Raw genomic sequence first — 15,282 nt, forward strand, 5'->3', positions numbered from 1 at the left:
TGCTGCTTTCACATACTACCAGTCATCAATAAAAAGAAGTGTACATTCAACTGCCAAAATAATGAAACAAAATAAGCAGTAGAACATGTATAAGTAGTGTACTAGAGATACTAGTGAGGTAGAAAATGCTGCTAATAATTATTACAGCCCTATAGTGATTGGTTAACAACTGGGTATTTCAGGTTTATCCTGTGATAACTGGAAAACTAGGTTAAAAGACATGCAGTGTGTGAAAGGTTATACTAATATTGTGTGTAATAAAGGTCTTCTGTGTTTTTAGAATAAACTACTTTGTTTGTTTCTTTGCTCTTAGTGGCTCCCAGCTGCTGTTTGAGATTAGAAGCAGGAAGGAACCTGAGTGTTGTTTGTAATTCATGATGTTCCATAACGCCTCTGATGAGGTTCACTGGGACGTAACATTATGTGCTCCAATTATCATCCCTGTGAGAATTTACGGCTGAGTGTTACAGCCTCTCGCTCTTCATTAAAGTGGTGTTAAATACCTTTTTTTGGAACTTGTTTTAAAGTCTGCACTGTATATAGTTACTGAGTTTATAGTCCGATTTAGATGGTACATTGTTTAATGTAATAATCTGTGATTTATAAGTGACAAATGTACAGAATTGTTGCTGGGATGCGTTAAACGTGGGATATAGTCATGTGGTTTTCTATTAGTGGTGTGGTTTGATTTGATACAAAAATTAACACAAAACATAGGTTAATGCTAAATTATGTTTTTCATTATTATTAAGCTTGCTTTTATTTCTGTTCACCTTTTGATAACTAAATAATAAAAATCTCAATTATTATCAGAGGTGTTCATTGTCAACAGTTTTGATGCTTTTTACCAACCAGATTTCTGGAAAAGTTGTGGTTGTGGAAAAGAATCTGTGGTTTGTTAATTCTCTTTTCCTTAATTTACCTGAAAAACAGGGGCTGCGTTCATGAAGAATCTTAGTCTAAAGAGTTTTTCCTAGTGATGAATTTCTAAGAAAATTCTTAGAATTGTTGGCATTTATTAAGAATTTTCCATTAAAGTTAAGAGTAGATCCTAGTGAAGATAAAGCACCTTAATCCTTAAAAGAGCTCCTGTTAGGAGTAAAAAGGAGGACTTTTAAGGGTCTTCTTAATCGTAAGATCTTTAAGGGTCTTTTTAATCTTAAGACGAGGAAAAATAATGGAAAGATGAAGAATTAGAAGGAATGTGATCTAAACACTGAATAACTGTGAGGTAATGAAACGCTACAAATTCGATTGTGCAGGAATAATGTTTGTGGTTAAAAGCTTATTAAAGATGTGCTCACATCTCATACCCAGCAAAATATGCCATATATAATGCCAGCAATGAAAGTCATTACAACTCTAAGATATTTGGCAAATGGGAAATGTAACAATGCAGCAGTGATGGCTGTCACAAGCTTCCATCATCAGAGTGATCACACAATCAGAAGCTCATATTGTGTCACAGTTTGTTTTATTTTCACTGGACGTTCACACCATGCAGCAATCACAGTAACTAAAAAAAGCTGAGCCATTTTCTCTGGTTAATATCAAATAGATTAAATAAAATAACCAGCATGGTAATTAAAATGTCAATAAAATAAAGCACACAAATATACACCGATTAGGCATAGCACCTTCCTAATATTGTGTTGGTTCCCCTTTTGCTGCCAAAACAGCCCTGCAACTGTGATGGACTGTGTATTCTGACACCTTTCTATCAGAACCAGCATTAACTTCTTCAGCAATTTAAGCTACAGTAGCTCGTATGTTGAATCGTACCACACGGACCAGCCTTCGGTCCCCACGTGCATCAGTGAGCCCATGACCCTGTCGCCGGTTTACCACTGTTCCTTCCTTGGACCACTTTTGATAGATACTGACCACTGCAGACCGGGAACACCCCACAAGAGCTGCAGTTTTGGAGATGCTCTGACCTAGTTGTCTAGCCATCACAATTTGGCCCTTGTCAAACTCGCTCAAATCCTTAGCTTGCCCATTTTTCCTGCTTCTAACATCAACTTTGAGGATGAAATGTTCACCTACTGCCTAATATATCCCCCCCACTAACAGGTGCCATGATGAAGAGATAATCAGTGTTATTCACTTCACCTGTCAGTGTTCATAATGTTATGACTAGTTGGTGTATGTGTGTGATTACGGTAAAATAGGCTTATAATATATCATAATAAAGAGCACTTTTGTTCACGTGTGTGTGTGGGGGGGGGGGGGGGGGGGTCTCACTTAGAAAATGAACAACAATAAAAAATAAAAATAATTAGGTCAGGTGTGTCCCCATTTGTGTTGAGTTGGTCAGCACATCATTAATGCAGTAATAAATAATAACTAAATGAATCAGTGACTCAGATCTAAATCCGATGATTTATATGGTTCATTAGTATCAGCTTCATTGTAAAAGTTTGTTTACTACATATTTTATTATTAAGCTTGTATTATACACTTTTACTGTAAAGGCAATGTACCATATTTTAATTTAAATCATTTAATGGAAAATCCACCCACCTACAGGGCCTTACTAGCAAAACCGAATTGCAGTAGATGTCTCTTTCATGCTGACCTTTTAGCTTTATAATAAAAACCTTAGCCTAGTCAGAGACGTGAGTAACTCAGAGGGAGGATGACTCTATTTTTTATGTTAAGCAGCAGTTTGAAAAGCTTTTAGTGTGCTCACTGAATGATGGAAATCCACATTAAAAAAAATCAGCTACAAATGACGTTAAAAGGCCGTACTCTCACTCGTCAGGAAAGTTTACTGCTTTTATTTTCAGTTGCTGACCAGCACGGTGGCTCGATGGGTAGCACCGTCACCTCACAGCAAGAAGGTCCTGGGTTCGATCCCCAGGTGAGGCGGTCCGGGTCCTTTCTGTGTGGAGTTTGCATGTTCTCCCCGTGCCTGCGTGGGTTTTTTCTGGTAGCTCCGGTTTCCTCCCACTGTCCAAAGACGTGCAAGTGAGGTGAATTGGAGATACAAAATTGTCCAGGACTGTGTTTAATATCACCTTGTGAACTGACGAACGTTGTGTAATGAGTAACTACCGTTTCTGTCATGAATGTAACCAAAGTGTAAAACATGACGTTAAAACAAACAAACAATTGCTCACACACTGCTCTTTTATTCTTCTATCTTAGGTCAGTGACTGATCCCAGGGACGGCAAGCGCGTGGCTCTTAAAAAGATGCCCAACGTCTTCCAGAACCTCGTCTCCTGTAAGAGAGTGTTCCGCGAGCTGAAGATGCTTTGCTTTTTCAAGCATGATAACGTGAGTTCCAATAGCTGTGATCTGAAAGTGCTTTTGTCTGGGCTGACATTAGCGAAGCATGGCTCAATATGGTGTGGGAGCTAGCCGGTACCCTGCTGAGGCCTCAGAGACTGATGTAATGTGAAGGCTGGTGTCAGTGCCTGTGCTCATTGCCATCACTTCTGACCCCTTTGGCTTGTTTTCTTTCTCTCGCTCTCTCTTGCTCTCTGTTTTTATTTCTCTATCCTTGCTTCACAGGTCCTGTCAGCTCTGGACATTCTGCAGCCCCCTCACATCGACTACTTTGAGGAAATGTATCCTAAACAATCTCGCCAGGCACAGTGAAAAGTTGTTTTCTTAAACATGTAGATATGGAAATAAAATCAAATATATGCAAGATGCAAAAATGAGGAGTGGAGAGAGACAAGCATTAGCAGCAATAGTTCATGTAAATTTTGTGTGTGTATGTGTTCCCTGCTCCCCACAGAAGTTGTTTTAGTTAGTAGGGATACATATATAGACAGATAGACATGCAGACAGACAGATAAATTGATTGATTAATTGGTACATGCATACCTGCATGCATACTATGGCTCTTCTCAGTCAGCTTGCGGGTGCAGATGAATTGTGTAATAACATAGTTGTGTACCAACTCTATCAACTAATATCATGTTTTAGCTCATGCTTGCAAATCATATATAACAAATGTAAAATTATGCAACCTATTAATGGATACATTTATGTGCTTAGCAAACAAAAATGCTTTGACACTTCAAAACTTGTTTATCAGATTAAAGCTCTGCCCTCTCTTACCATTTACTTTACTTAATTCATAGCTACTTGCACTAGCAAAACCTATTTTTCTCCAGAATTTTGTGACCCTGGCCAGGACAAAGCAGTTTGTAAAATGGATAAATAAATCAGTGTTAGCCAAAGTCTGTCATAAGCTCGATGAGGGTGTAGACGCAACTGTCTGTATTATTACTACGTATATTATTATTATGTTGTTGCAATATATGTGTTTATATAGAGAAAGAGAGGTTATTTTTGTTCTGTATCATAAGTTAAAATACACAAAAACACTTGGATAATATAAGGAAAGATTATCAAAAATTCTAAAATGACTTTGGTTTAAAAGGGAAATGCATAAAACAATCAGTACCTATAAAGTGAAAGTAGAAGAAATTCTGCCTGACAGCACTGTTCAGCTGGCTTAGCGAAACATCAGCTTGTAGCAGTGTTAACTTTAGCATTAGTGTACCTGCCAGCTAGCCTGCTGTGCATGTTTATAACTGACAACTTCCCCAGCGTTTGTGCTTACATGGTGTGACGTATTTATTTACAGCCTTTCATACAGAAAGGTTAAAACTTAGTTTGAGGATGAAATTGTGGCTTAAAGGAAATACTAATACAGTTTGAAGTGGCTAATAAAAATATCTCCTTTAAAAGGTGTTAACTAAACCAATTAATAATGAACCCTGACATATATTCATAAGCTTGTTATAAAGCATCCTGTTTCAAAAACAAGGGTATTATCACCCCCTCAGCCTTATCTGGAAAGTCTTGAATGAATGAAGCTTAAACTGATACATACAGCAGTGGCCAACAGTCTGAGACCTCTAATGAACACTAATGAAAATGCTTTTGTTTTGCATTCAATATAATATTTTTATTTACAAATCCATCCACATGTCTAAGACTTTAATTCAATTTCAGCTTTCAGTTTTTCAGTTCAGTGATCATGGAAACCTGAAGTTTGTTAATCTCTGCTTTTTATTTGTATGTTTCTAAGAAAATATATGTAGTTTTGCTAATTCAAAAAATAGTATTTTTATGTAAAAAGAGATTTTTATTTTAGCTTTAGTTATAGGCTGTTGTAAAGACACCATTTAATATGTAAACAAGGTGAATTGGAGTTAAGTTGCATTTTTGTCTCTACATTTTTATCTCAACATTTGGCAATTAAAAAATATATATTTCTTTGTGTATTTCTTTTTTTTCATAAAAGGGGTGTCTTCTATAGTTTTTGTGGTTTGCATTAAGTCTGTTGTTTTTTGTTTCCCTTCACCCTGAATGAATGTGTTTGTTGTGTGCTTTAGCATCAGTTCATTGCCTGTGTGAGATATTACAGTGCTTACATTCCCACTGCTGACAGCAATCCGGCTCAGCTGTCTTATCGATGTTTCCTGTGTGGTAAATATCGCAGGTAAACCTGCTCTATCAGTTTTATGTTGTTTTATTCGCTTGTCTGGGCGCAGCAGCAGATTGGAGTCGTAGATCTGTCCTGAGAATCACGGTGATCTACCGTGTGGAAGGAAAAGCACGATGGAACAATTGGCTGTAGATTGCTGTGCTGCACAAACCCTGTTGCATAGCTGATTTTAGACTGCAGCCACGGCTATTATGAAATGCTTTAAGTTTTCCCGGCTGTACTTAATGTTAGGTAAGGGTTTTACCTGTGGAATATAATTTTTGCCTTTAAGTTATGTCTTGTGCTTTGGGAGCCAAGCCCTGATTGGCTTACAGTTTAGCTGACTTATGAGGATCATTACAGCAGAACCTTGGGAATGAAAGGCTGCCATTAGGCTCTGTCCTTCAAGTGAAAACTAGTGCTGCTGATTCAGGGCTGATATGAACACAGAGATACGGTCTATAGCTTAAGATAGGCTGAAGATCTGTCTGCTCCATCTGTCTGCCCTCATGCTGGTGGTCTGTTATCGTTCTGTGACCAGTCCTTTATTCTGAAGTGCTAGAAAAAACTGGTCTGTCTGGCTCCCTTGTTCATGTTTATGTTTCTTGTTTATGCAAGTGTTATAACTGTGGATCAGTGTAAAAGGTACAGATAGGTTTGGCATTGCTTGGTATCAAATTACCTGCCAGCATATGACACAAGTCTTACTCGCTCATCACTGACGTAGATATAAGTGACCCATATGCATTATTAGTCTGAACAGATAGCAGCTATCAAATAAGCCACATACACATTTTTCAAGTCTATACTGTCATCATGAATGAGAGATGTTCTATCTGCCAAAAGATCCAGAAGCAAAATAAACAACCTAGCTGATAATATATATAAATAATGATGATTAATTTATGGTGGTCTGCTGACTGCTCATTAGCTGTTCATGATGTTCAGATGAGCAGCTTTTGCTATTTTTAAAGCAGTCACTGTCAGTTTTCCAATTTCAGAGTAGTCATTGCTTTAAGTGCTTGTATGCAGACAGTGAGGAGTTCATGCAGGGTAATTTGAGCTCTGAAAATCATTATGATTGCTTGTTTATGCTTGCTCGTTCATGTGTCTTGAGTATTGACATTGTTTACAGATACAGTTTTAATAATCCACATACGAGTGTAGGTGTTAATGCTTAAAGGCAGAAAAAAAAAGACTTAAATTCAGTAAATAAGCCACTTTAAATTGTAACCTAAGAAATGCAAGAGCATTTTCTTTAAAGCAAATCAACAAAAAAACTCAACTACATATTACATTGAAACTAGCTTGTTTCATAACTTCCAGTGTAGGGACAGTTTAGAAAAAATGCTTTTTAAAAACAAAATTTTATGTGGCACCCATCTTTCGAATGAAAATCTTAAAAATGAGAACCCACACAATACACAAAATTCACCCAAATTAAATGAAACGTTTTAACGTCAAATTTTTATAAATAAAAAAGTTTTTTCAGGAAAATCAGATCCCTCATTTTAAAAGAATGTTTGTATTGTAATTGTAACCAAACTGATCTAATTTTATGTTATTCAGCTACAGTTCCCTTATTTTTATAATTTCCCCATTGCATCCCAATTTTTGGATACATCCAATTTCCCAATGCATACTGGTGACTCTCGCCGTAACCTGCCAGCCAATACTTTGCCATTGCCCCAATCAGGCCTTAAGAGTTGTTTTACTGTTTTTACGACCAACTGCATCTTTTAAGCGCCCGACCCTGCCGGTGGCACCGCGGAGACCCAGGTTTGTGTCTAGCATATAAGACCACTATGCCAACTGAGCACCCCATCTGCCACATAATTTAATCAGGATATTACACAATACCCAGTTGGTCACCCAACACACACACAAACGCTCACACACACACACGTACAAACACTGTTTAAGCCTCTTAGCTGTTATTTATATATATTATGTTATTAATTATCTTTCAAATACCGAGTAGGCTTTCTTTGACTCTGAGCTTTAGGAATTAGGAGGAATTGTAGCTGTGTACATTGAGGAACAAAAGGTCCTGTGTTGATTAACCCTGAACAATTTTCTGTGCTGGGGAATTTTAACCTGATCCGTTACAGTGTGACCAAAATCTATGGACCAAATCAAGTTTATTTCCTCTACATTATTTCTGCAGTATGATTTAGTACTGATACCCCAGCCATGTTTAGATTTAGTGCAGTGTGGATGTGAGCTTTGTGCTTTTGAGAGTGTGTTCTTGATATTCAGCTTTCTGCTGAGCGCCTAATGCTGATGTGTTAAAAGGATTTCTTGATCTGCTATAAATCCTGACCTTCAGTAAGGCTGTGAACTTCCTCTCCTTTCCTTCAGTACTTACACATACAATTATTTAGGTAGAACCTACTGAAAGTCCTAATTTCAAAATACTTTTATTTAATAAATCTTTTATTTTACTTTTAGATGTATTTTACATTTAACTTAGATTAGATTTAGACTCACAATTGGTTCAATGCAGCTGACTTGCTTAAAGCAATATGAGGCTGCTTTCACAAATATTTAGACTAAGTTGAACCCCAGGCATTTAAGCACCCCAGTAAGAATTGTTTGAGCAGGTGGAAACTTAGTAATACAGCTCAAGTGTGGACCAAATCAAACTCAAAATGATCTGAGACCACTTCTGAGAGGTGGTCTCAGTGCTCTTCAAAGGAAATGAATTTGATGAAACAGATTTGTAGGAAAAATAAATGGTCTTTTTTGATAAAATTGCATCAAGTGGTTGCTTTATAGTTTTTAGTGGCACATTCGTGCGGCTTATCTCCTATTCCACATCCCACAATGCTCTATTAAATACAGATCTGCTAACCTTGGAGGCAAATGAACTGCAACAACCTTATTGTCATGTTGATGGAAAAGGATACTGAAAAATATTTTAATAGGCTGTAAGAAACCATGCTTGACTGGTATTATGACGCCAAATGTTTGCCAAGAAACCACACCATTACTCCACCAAAAACATTTTAATCTGTTGACACAGTGCAGGTTGGTCCATGGATCTATGCTGATCATGTCTATGCACTTCCATTTGCATGCTGTTCCAGAAACTGACATTTTCCAGACTGTTTGTTGTTTTTTCTACAGCTGTCCAGTTTCATTGTGTCTCTGCCCACTGTAGCTTTAGATTCCTGCTTTGGACAGGATTGAAACCTGATGCTTTTGCATTTTTAGCCTTTCTGTCTTGTTTGATGTGGTTGTGGTGGGTTGTAAACAGTGGTTATTTAAATTGTTGTAGTCTTCCTCACAGTTTGAACCACTCTGTTCAAACTCTACAGACTCAAAATCTTCACTCTACATGCTAACTCTAACTTACCTGGCACCAACCCTAAAGCCATGGTCAAAGTTATGCAGATTTTGATGTTTTTTGTGAAGATTAACTGAAGCTCATACTGACTGGCTAATTTTATAAGTACATAAAGGTTCAGGTTTAAAGGTGTTTCTCATAAACTGACTTATGTATAAAATAATAAGTTTTATTGCTCTAAAACATCTATTTCCTTATGAATTTTGAATTGAGCAGTACATTACACCGATCAGCCATAACATGAAAACCACCTTCTTGTTTCTACACTCACTGTCCATTTTATCAGCCCCATTTACCATATAGAAGCACTTCGTAGTTCTACAGTTACTGACTGTAGTCCATCTATTTCTCTACATACCTTTTTAGCCTGCTTTCACCCTGTTCTTTAATGGTCAGGACCACCACACAGCAGGTATTATTTAGGTGGTGGATCATTCTCAGCACTGCAGTGACACTGACATGGTGGTGGTGTGTTGTGCTGGTATGAGTGGATCAGACACAGCAGTGCTGCTGGGGTTTTTGGACAGTGAATGTAGAAACAAGGAGGTGGTCATAATGTTATGGCTGATCGGTGTATATGAACACTGCATAAAGAGAAGAAAACGAAATACATGTCCTGCTGTCAGTCAGGTGGAATTTGTTAATGATTCACCTCTGACTTATACTTAGGTTTATGTACCTTAATGTGAAGTTGATATTTTACAAAATGAAAATACAGTGATAGAAAACACACCACATACAGTGTTTGGTCCTCATTTACTTTCACTGTAAATCTTTATAGTGTGTACTATTACTTACGATCTATGTAACTAGCTACTGAGGCCTTAATTTTGTTTGAGATTAATAAACTGTCTGTCTGTCCGTCCATCCATCTATCTATCTATCTATTTATCTATCTATAAAACAGGGATAGGAAGAATGGTTTTCGGTGGTTCATTTGTCCTTGTTTTAGCTTAATTATGGCATGTTCTAAATGCTGCTTTATTTCGTGCTGTGTATTTGTAAGCTGTTTTTAAGCAAATAAAAAGCTTCTTTGTGTTTTTGTTGTAATGATGGCAGTTTCTTCTGCTGATTGCTCAGCTAGCCTCATACTGTTGCTGATTAAATCTGCTCTAGTGATGCCTGTGTTTCAATTTAATCTGCACCGTTTTTGGAATCTGGACTCCCTTTTTGTATGAGAACAGATTTATAGTGTGTGTTTTTACTGTAGTACATCGCTGTTTTATTTGTAGATGTAAATGTTTCTTTTCTGTTTCTGGGGCGCTGTACTTTTTCTGTTGCTGGATGTTTAAATAGTGTGGGCTATTTGTTTTAAATGATGAGAACATTCTGCTCTTTGTCCAGAAATCACTTTCACAAATTTAAATCATTGTGTTTTCTATGTTTATCAGAAATATGGAGATAGATAGAAACTTGATTAGAGTGATTATGATTGACTATAGCTGATGACTTCTCTGTACCCATATATACTGTAAAACTCATAGTCACAAAAAATATAGCTGCTCACATTATTACATTTCTAACATACAGTGTATCACAAAAGTGAGTACACCCCTCACATTTCTGCAGATATTTAAGTATATCTTTTCATGGGACAACACTGACAAAATGACACTTTGACACAATGAAAAGTAGTCTGTGTGCAGCTTATATAAAAGTGTAAATTTACTCTTCCCTCAAAATAACTCAATATACAGCCATTAATGTCTAAACCACCGGCAACAAAAGTGAGTACACCCCTAAGAGACTACACCCCTAAATGTCCAAATTGAGCACTGCTTGTCATTTTCCCTCCAAAATGTCATGTGATTTGTTAGTGTTACTAGGTCTCAGGTGTGCATAGGGAGCAGGTGTGTTCAATTTAGTAGTACAGCTCTCACACTCTCTCATACTGGTCACTGAAAGTTCCAACATGGCACCTCATGGCAAAGAACTCTCTGAGGATCTTAAAAGACGAATTGTTGCGCTACATGAAGATGGCCAAGGCTACAAGAAGATTGCCAACACCCTGAAACTGAGCTGCAGCACAGTGGCCAAGATCATCCAGCGTTTTAAAAGAGCAGGGTCCACTCAGAACAGACCTCGCGTTGGTCGTCCAAAGAAGCTGAGTGCACGTGCTCAGCGTCACATCCAACTGCTGTCTTTGAAAGATAGGCGCAGGAGTGCTGTCAGCATTGCTGCAGAGATTGAAAAGGTGGGGGGTCAGCCTGTCAGTGCTCAGACCATACGCCGCACACTACATCAAATTGGTCTGCATGGCTGTCACCCCAGAAGGAAGCCTCTTCTGAAGTCTCTACACAAGAAAGCCTGCAAACAGTTTGCTGAAGACATGTCAACAAAGGACATGGATTACTGGAACCATGTCCTATGGTCTGATGAGACCAAGATTAATTTGTTTGGTTCAGATGGTCTCAAGCATGTGTGGCGGCAATCAGGTGAGGAGTACAAAGATAAGTGCGTCATGCCTACAGTCAAGCATGGTGGTGGGAATGCCATGGTCTGGGGCTGCATGAGTGCAGCAGGTGTTGGGGAGTTACATTTCATTGAGGGACACATGAACTCCAATATGTACTGTGAAATACTGAAGCAGAGCATGATCCCCTCCCTCCGGAAACTGGGTCGCAGGGCAGTGTTCCAGCATGATAATGACCCCAAACACACCTCTAAGACGACCACTGCTTTACTGAAGAGGCTGAGGGTAAAGGTGATGGACTGGCCAAGCATGTCTCCAGACCTAAACCCAATAGAACATCTTTGGGGCATCCTCAAGCGGAAGGTGGAGGAGCGCAAAGTCTCGAATATCCGCCAGCTCCGTGATGTCGTCATGGAGGAGTGGAAAAGCATTCCAGTGGCAACCTGTGAAGCTCTGGTAAACTCCATGCCCAGGAGAGTTAAGGCAGTTCTGGGAAATAATGGTGGCCACACAAAATATTGACACTTCAGGAACTTTCACTAAGGGGTGTACTCACTTTTGTTGCCGGTGGTTTAGACATTAATGGCTGTATATTGAGTTATTTTGAGGGAAGAATAAATTTACACTGTTATATAAGCTGCACACAGACTACTTTTCATTGTGTCAAAGTGTCATTTTGTCAGTGTTGTCCCATGAAAAGATATACTTAAATATCTGCAGAAATGTGAGGGGTGTACTCACTTTTGTGATACACTGTAGCAATGACATACATGTCCCTTGACAAGTGTATGTAAACTGTTGATGCCACCTGTATGTTAGAATGTTTTCCCTGTGTGTAGAGAGGGTGTCTGTGGAGGTGTTTTAAGCCTTGTGTGTTTGTATTAGTGTCTGTAAAGATGAGATATTTCAGTTTTCTCCCGTTGGAGCTTGCACTTTGCTCTTCTTATAAAACAAAGATTGGTTAAATCAACACAGAGACAAACAGCTGTCCCCCGGATTTGTGGCCTTATTTACACTTAACCTCAAATTCACTGTTAGATCTGTTCCATCACTCAGCCTGTTACTCTGGGTCTTATCAGGAAAATAAACTGCTCTTTTTAGTCCAGTAACCCCACGCACAGAGGAAAAAAAATTCATGCATTTTGATGCTATTATTAGCTTGATAGTAGCATGGGGTTCAGTCTCTAACTGCCAAAGCTGAACCCTGCTTAAATTTGTGATTCTTGTGAGTTTCAGCTTGTTGAGCTCCTGAGCAAAGGTTTTTAACCCTCAATGGCTTGCATTATATTTACCTACAAATTGAATAAAACATAATGTAAATAATGTTGGACCGAATGCCCTGGCTTTCAATGTTCCGATTTATCCAAATGTATTGAGGTCAGGGCTTTGTGCAGACCATTTGAGTTCCTACGTACTAAACTCTTCAAACCGTGTCCTTATAGACCTTTCTTTATGCACAGGGACGGAGTTATGCTATACATAAAATGTACTTCTCTGCTTCAAGTAAAATCTGCCAAAAATAAATAGAGTTTGTGTGACAATGTCATAGCTGATGGTATGAATGTGTGACATGACCTGGGACTGATTGGTGCCATTTCTAGGGTGTGTTTCTGTCTTGTGCTCAGTGCATTTAGGTGACACTGAATCAACCCCAACAAGAGCACAGTTTTATTTAGATTATTTTTTTCTAGATCAAGTGGTGAGTACTTGGTGAAGGTGTCACTTTTTTGGCAACAAAAAGGACTCCCCTTTCTCTTTTATGTCGATGCATTCGCCAATCCCACCACTTTACCTAGCATAGTCTAAGGTGGGTTCCAGACCAAGACTCGGCATGAGACCCGGCACTTCTGCTGAGTACAGGATCTGGCAGTTCTGCCGGCATGCAAAGATTTGGCAGAATCATGTCATGGAACCTCTAAAGTGCTTTATAAACCTGATCTCATTCTATTTTTCACTAAGATTTGCCACACTAAAACTTGATGGACGCTGGCTGGGAAAAGTCATGTCCCTACTTCATCTGGGAAATCATAATCCTGGGAGAGGTTCAAATTACTCAAGACAACAGCTGATAAACGTGCTAGAAACACCAAACTAAAACTCGATACTGGCACCAGAAATAATAATAGATCATGAGCACCATTAAACTATAAATAATTCACTACATTGATTGTATAATGGATCCATAACAATAACACCTGAAGAGGATAACTAAAACCATCCATCATGTGCATCTACTTCACAGCAGCACGTACGTTGGGCTAAATAGTTTAAATTATAAAGTTAAAGCATTTTAGAATGTTTCATTGCTCAGACAACATTTAAGTTATATTAAAAAGATGTAAATTTTTTAAAGATTCAACTTTTGGCCTCTACTGTATATTCAGAAATCATTATGAGAACATAAATAACTACAGGACAGGATCATAAATATTAAGCAGTGCACAGAATGGACTTAGGTCAGGATTATAATGTCAGGATTATTATAGCTTCAATGCTGTGTAAAATAAAATAACACTTTAAACTGCTGGCAGAACGTCGTTAAAGAACAAATAAAATAAAAGAATAATAAAAAAACAACTAAAGGCGCCCAGGTGGCGCAGTGGGATATTCCGCTAGCACACCAGCGCAGAGATTCTAAACTCCTCAGTTCGAAACTCAGTGTTGCCACGGGTCGGCTGGGCGCCATCTATCGGGCATAATTGGCAGTGCCTGCATGGTGGGATGACCAGAATATGTTGTGTAAGGACCCTGATTGGCGGATAGAGGCGCCTGTGCAGAGTGCATGGGTGGAAAAGAGTTCCATTAAGGGCTGTGCATGGGTCGGAAGAGGCGTGAGCAGTAATATACCCACCTCAACTGCAAAAAAAACGGGGATCCCCAACAATTGACTACACTAAATTGGAAGAAAATGGGAGAAAAACGCATAATAATAAAAAATACAACTAAAAACTGATTAAGTGGTGTAAAATTTGAAGAGAAGTTACATAAAAAAAAGAAATAAAATCAGAAATTTAAAAAAATAAAGTTGAAACAGGGATATGTTGTAATTGGTCAAAATAAGATTGAATCTAGTGTTAGCTCTTAAATCATTATAGATATCATACATGTTTACTTAAATTTTAATTTAAAAAAAAAGGTAAAACAGTAAATTTACTCCCTGATTTTTTTGGTACTAACTATACAATGTATCTATTTTTGATTCATGTTCAGTTGTTTTAAGATTAAATTATAGCAGAATAATTTGTGAGATACAGCTTTTACCATGCCATCTTAAGCACAGTGAGCATTGTGTAATTATTTATTTCCTTTAATTTCTAACATCTGCTCATGTTTTTGGCCACTTCATTCTGTAATGGCATAAAGGTGTAATATATCAGGACACATACAGATGCACCTGAACATATGCTTTCTCCAAAACCTGCCTGTAGTGTAGGAGTGTAGAACCTTGGGATCTTGTTCACGAGTGATGAAAGAAGAGACTGGGAGATTGAAACACATTTGGTCAGTGGCAGCAGCTTTGCAGTCATTGTCTCGATCTGTGGTGGATCTGTAGTCTTCAAACAAAGCTCTCTGTTTACCGGTCAGTCTAGGTTCCTGTCTTCACCTGTGGTCATGAGCTTTGGGTCATGGCTGAAAGAGTAAAGTAGCAGGTACAAACAGCAGAATGTAAAGTTGATGGCCAATACTCTTCATGACAGGGTGAGCAGTTTAGCAATCTGGACAGGCCTCAAAGTAGAGCTGCTCCTTCGGATTGAGGGGAGTCAGTTGAGGTGGTTTGGGCATCTTACAAGAATGTTCCTTGTTTGGCTCCCATTAGAGCTGTTCCAGACACGTCCCTCTGGACAGAGACCTCAGGGCAGACCCAGGACCCGCTGGATGGATTATATCTCACTTTTGGCTTGTAAATATATGAAGATCCCACAGGAAGAGCTGAAATCTGGGGCTGGGGGTAGAGAAGACTGGACTGACCCTCTCAGCCTGTCTTCACCACGACTCTCATCAGGACAGGTGGATGAAAGCTGAACTGAATATTACGATTTGCAGTCAATTTTATGTCTTTTGTTTCTGTG

At 38.5% G+C, this 15,282-nt stretch overlaps 1 protein-coding gene across 1 annotated transcript in view; it reads left to right on the forward strand.

Annotated features, from left to right (window-relative positions):
• Positions 1-15,282, forward strand: part of nlk2 (nemo-like kinase, type 2) — an 87,069-nt gene that overhangs the window by 38,942 nt on the left and 32,845 nt on the right. Inside the window, exons 2-3 of the mRNA XM_063016694.1 lie at positions 3,151-3,280; positions 3,518-3,573. Of these exons, the coding sequence (XP_062872764.1) occupies positions 3,151-3,280; positions 3,518-3,573 (186 nt within the window). The remainder of the gene's footprint in view (positions 1-3,150; positions 3,281-3,517; positions 3,574-15,282) is intronic.

Source organism: Trichomycterus rosablanca, chromosome 20, assembly GCF_030014385.1.
Source record: "Trichomycterus rosablanca isolate fTriRos1 chromosome 20, fTriRos1.hap1, whole genome shotgun sequence".
Classification (NCBI taxonomy): Eukaryota; Metazoa; Chordata; class Actinopteri; order Siluriformes; family Trichomycteridae; genus Trichomycterus; species Trichomycterus rosablanca.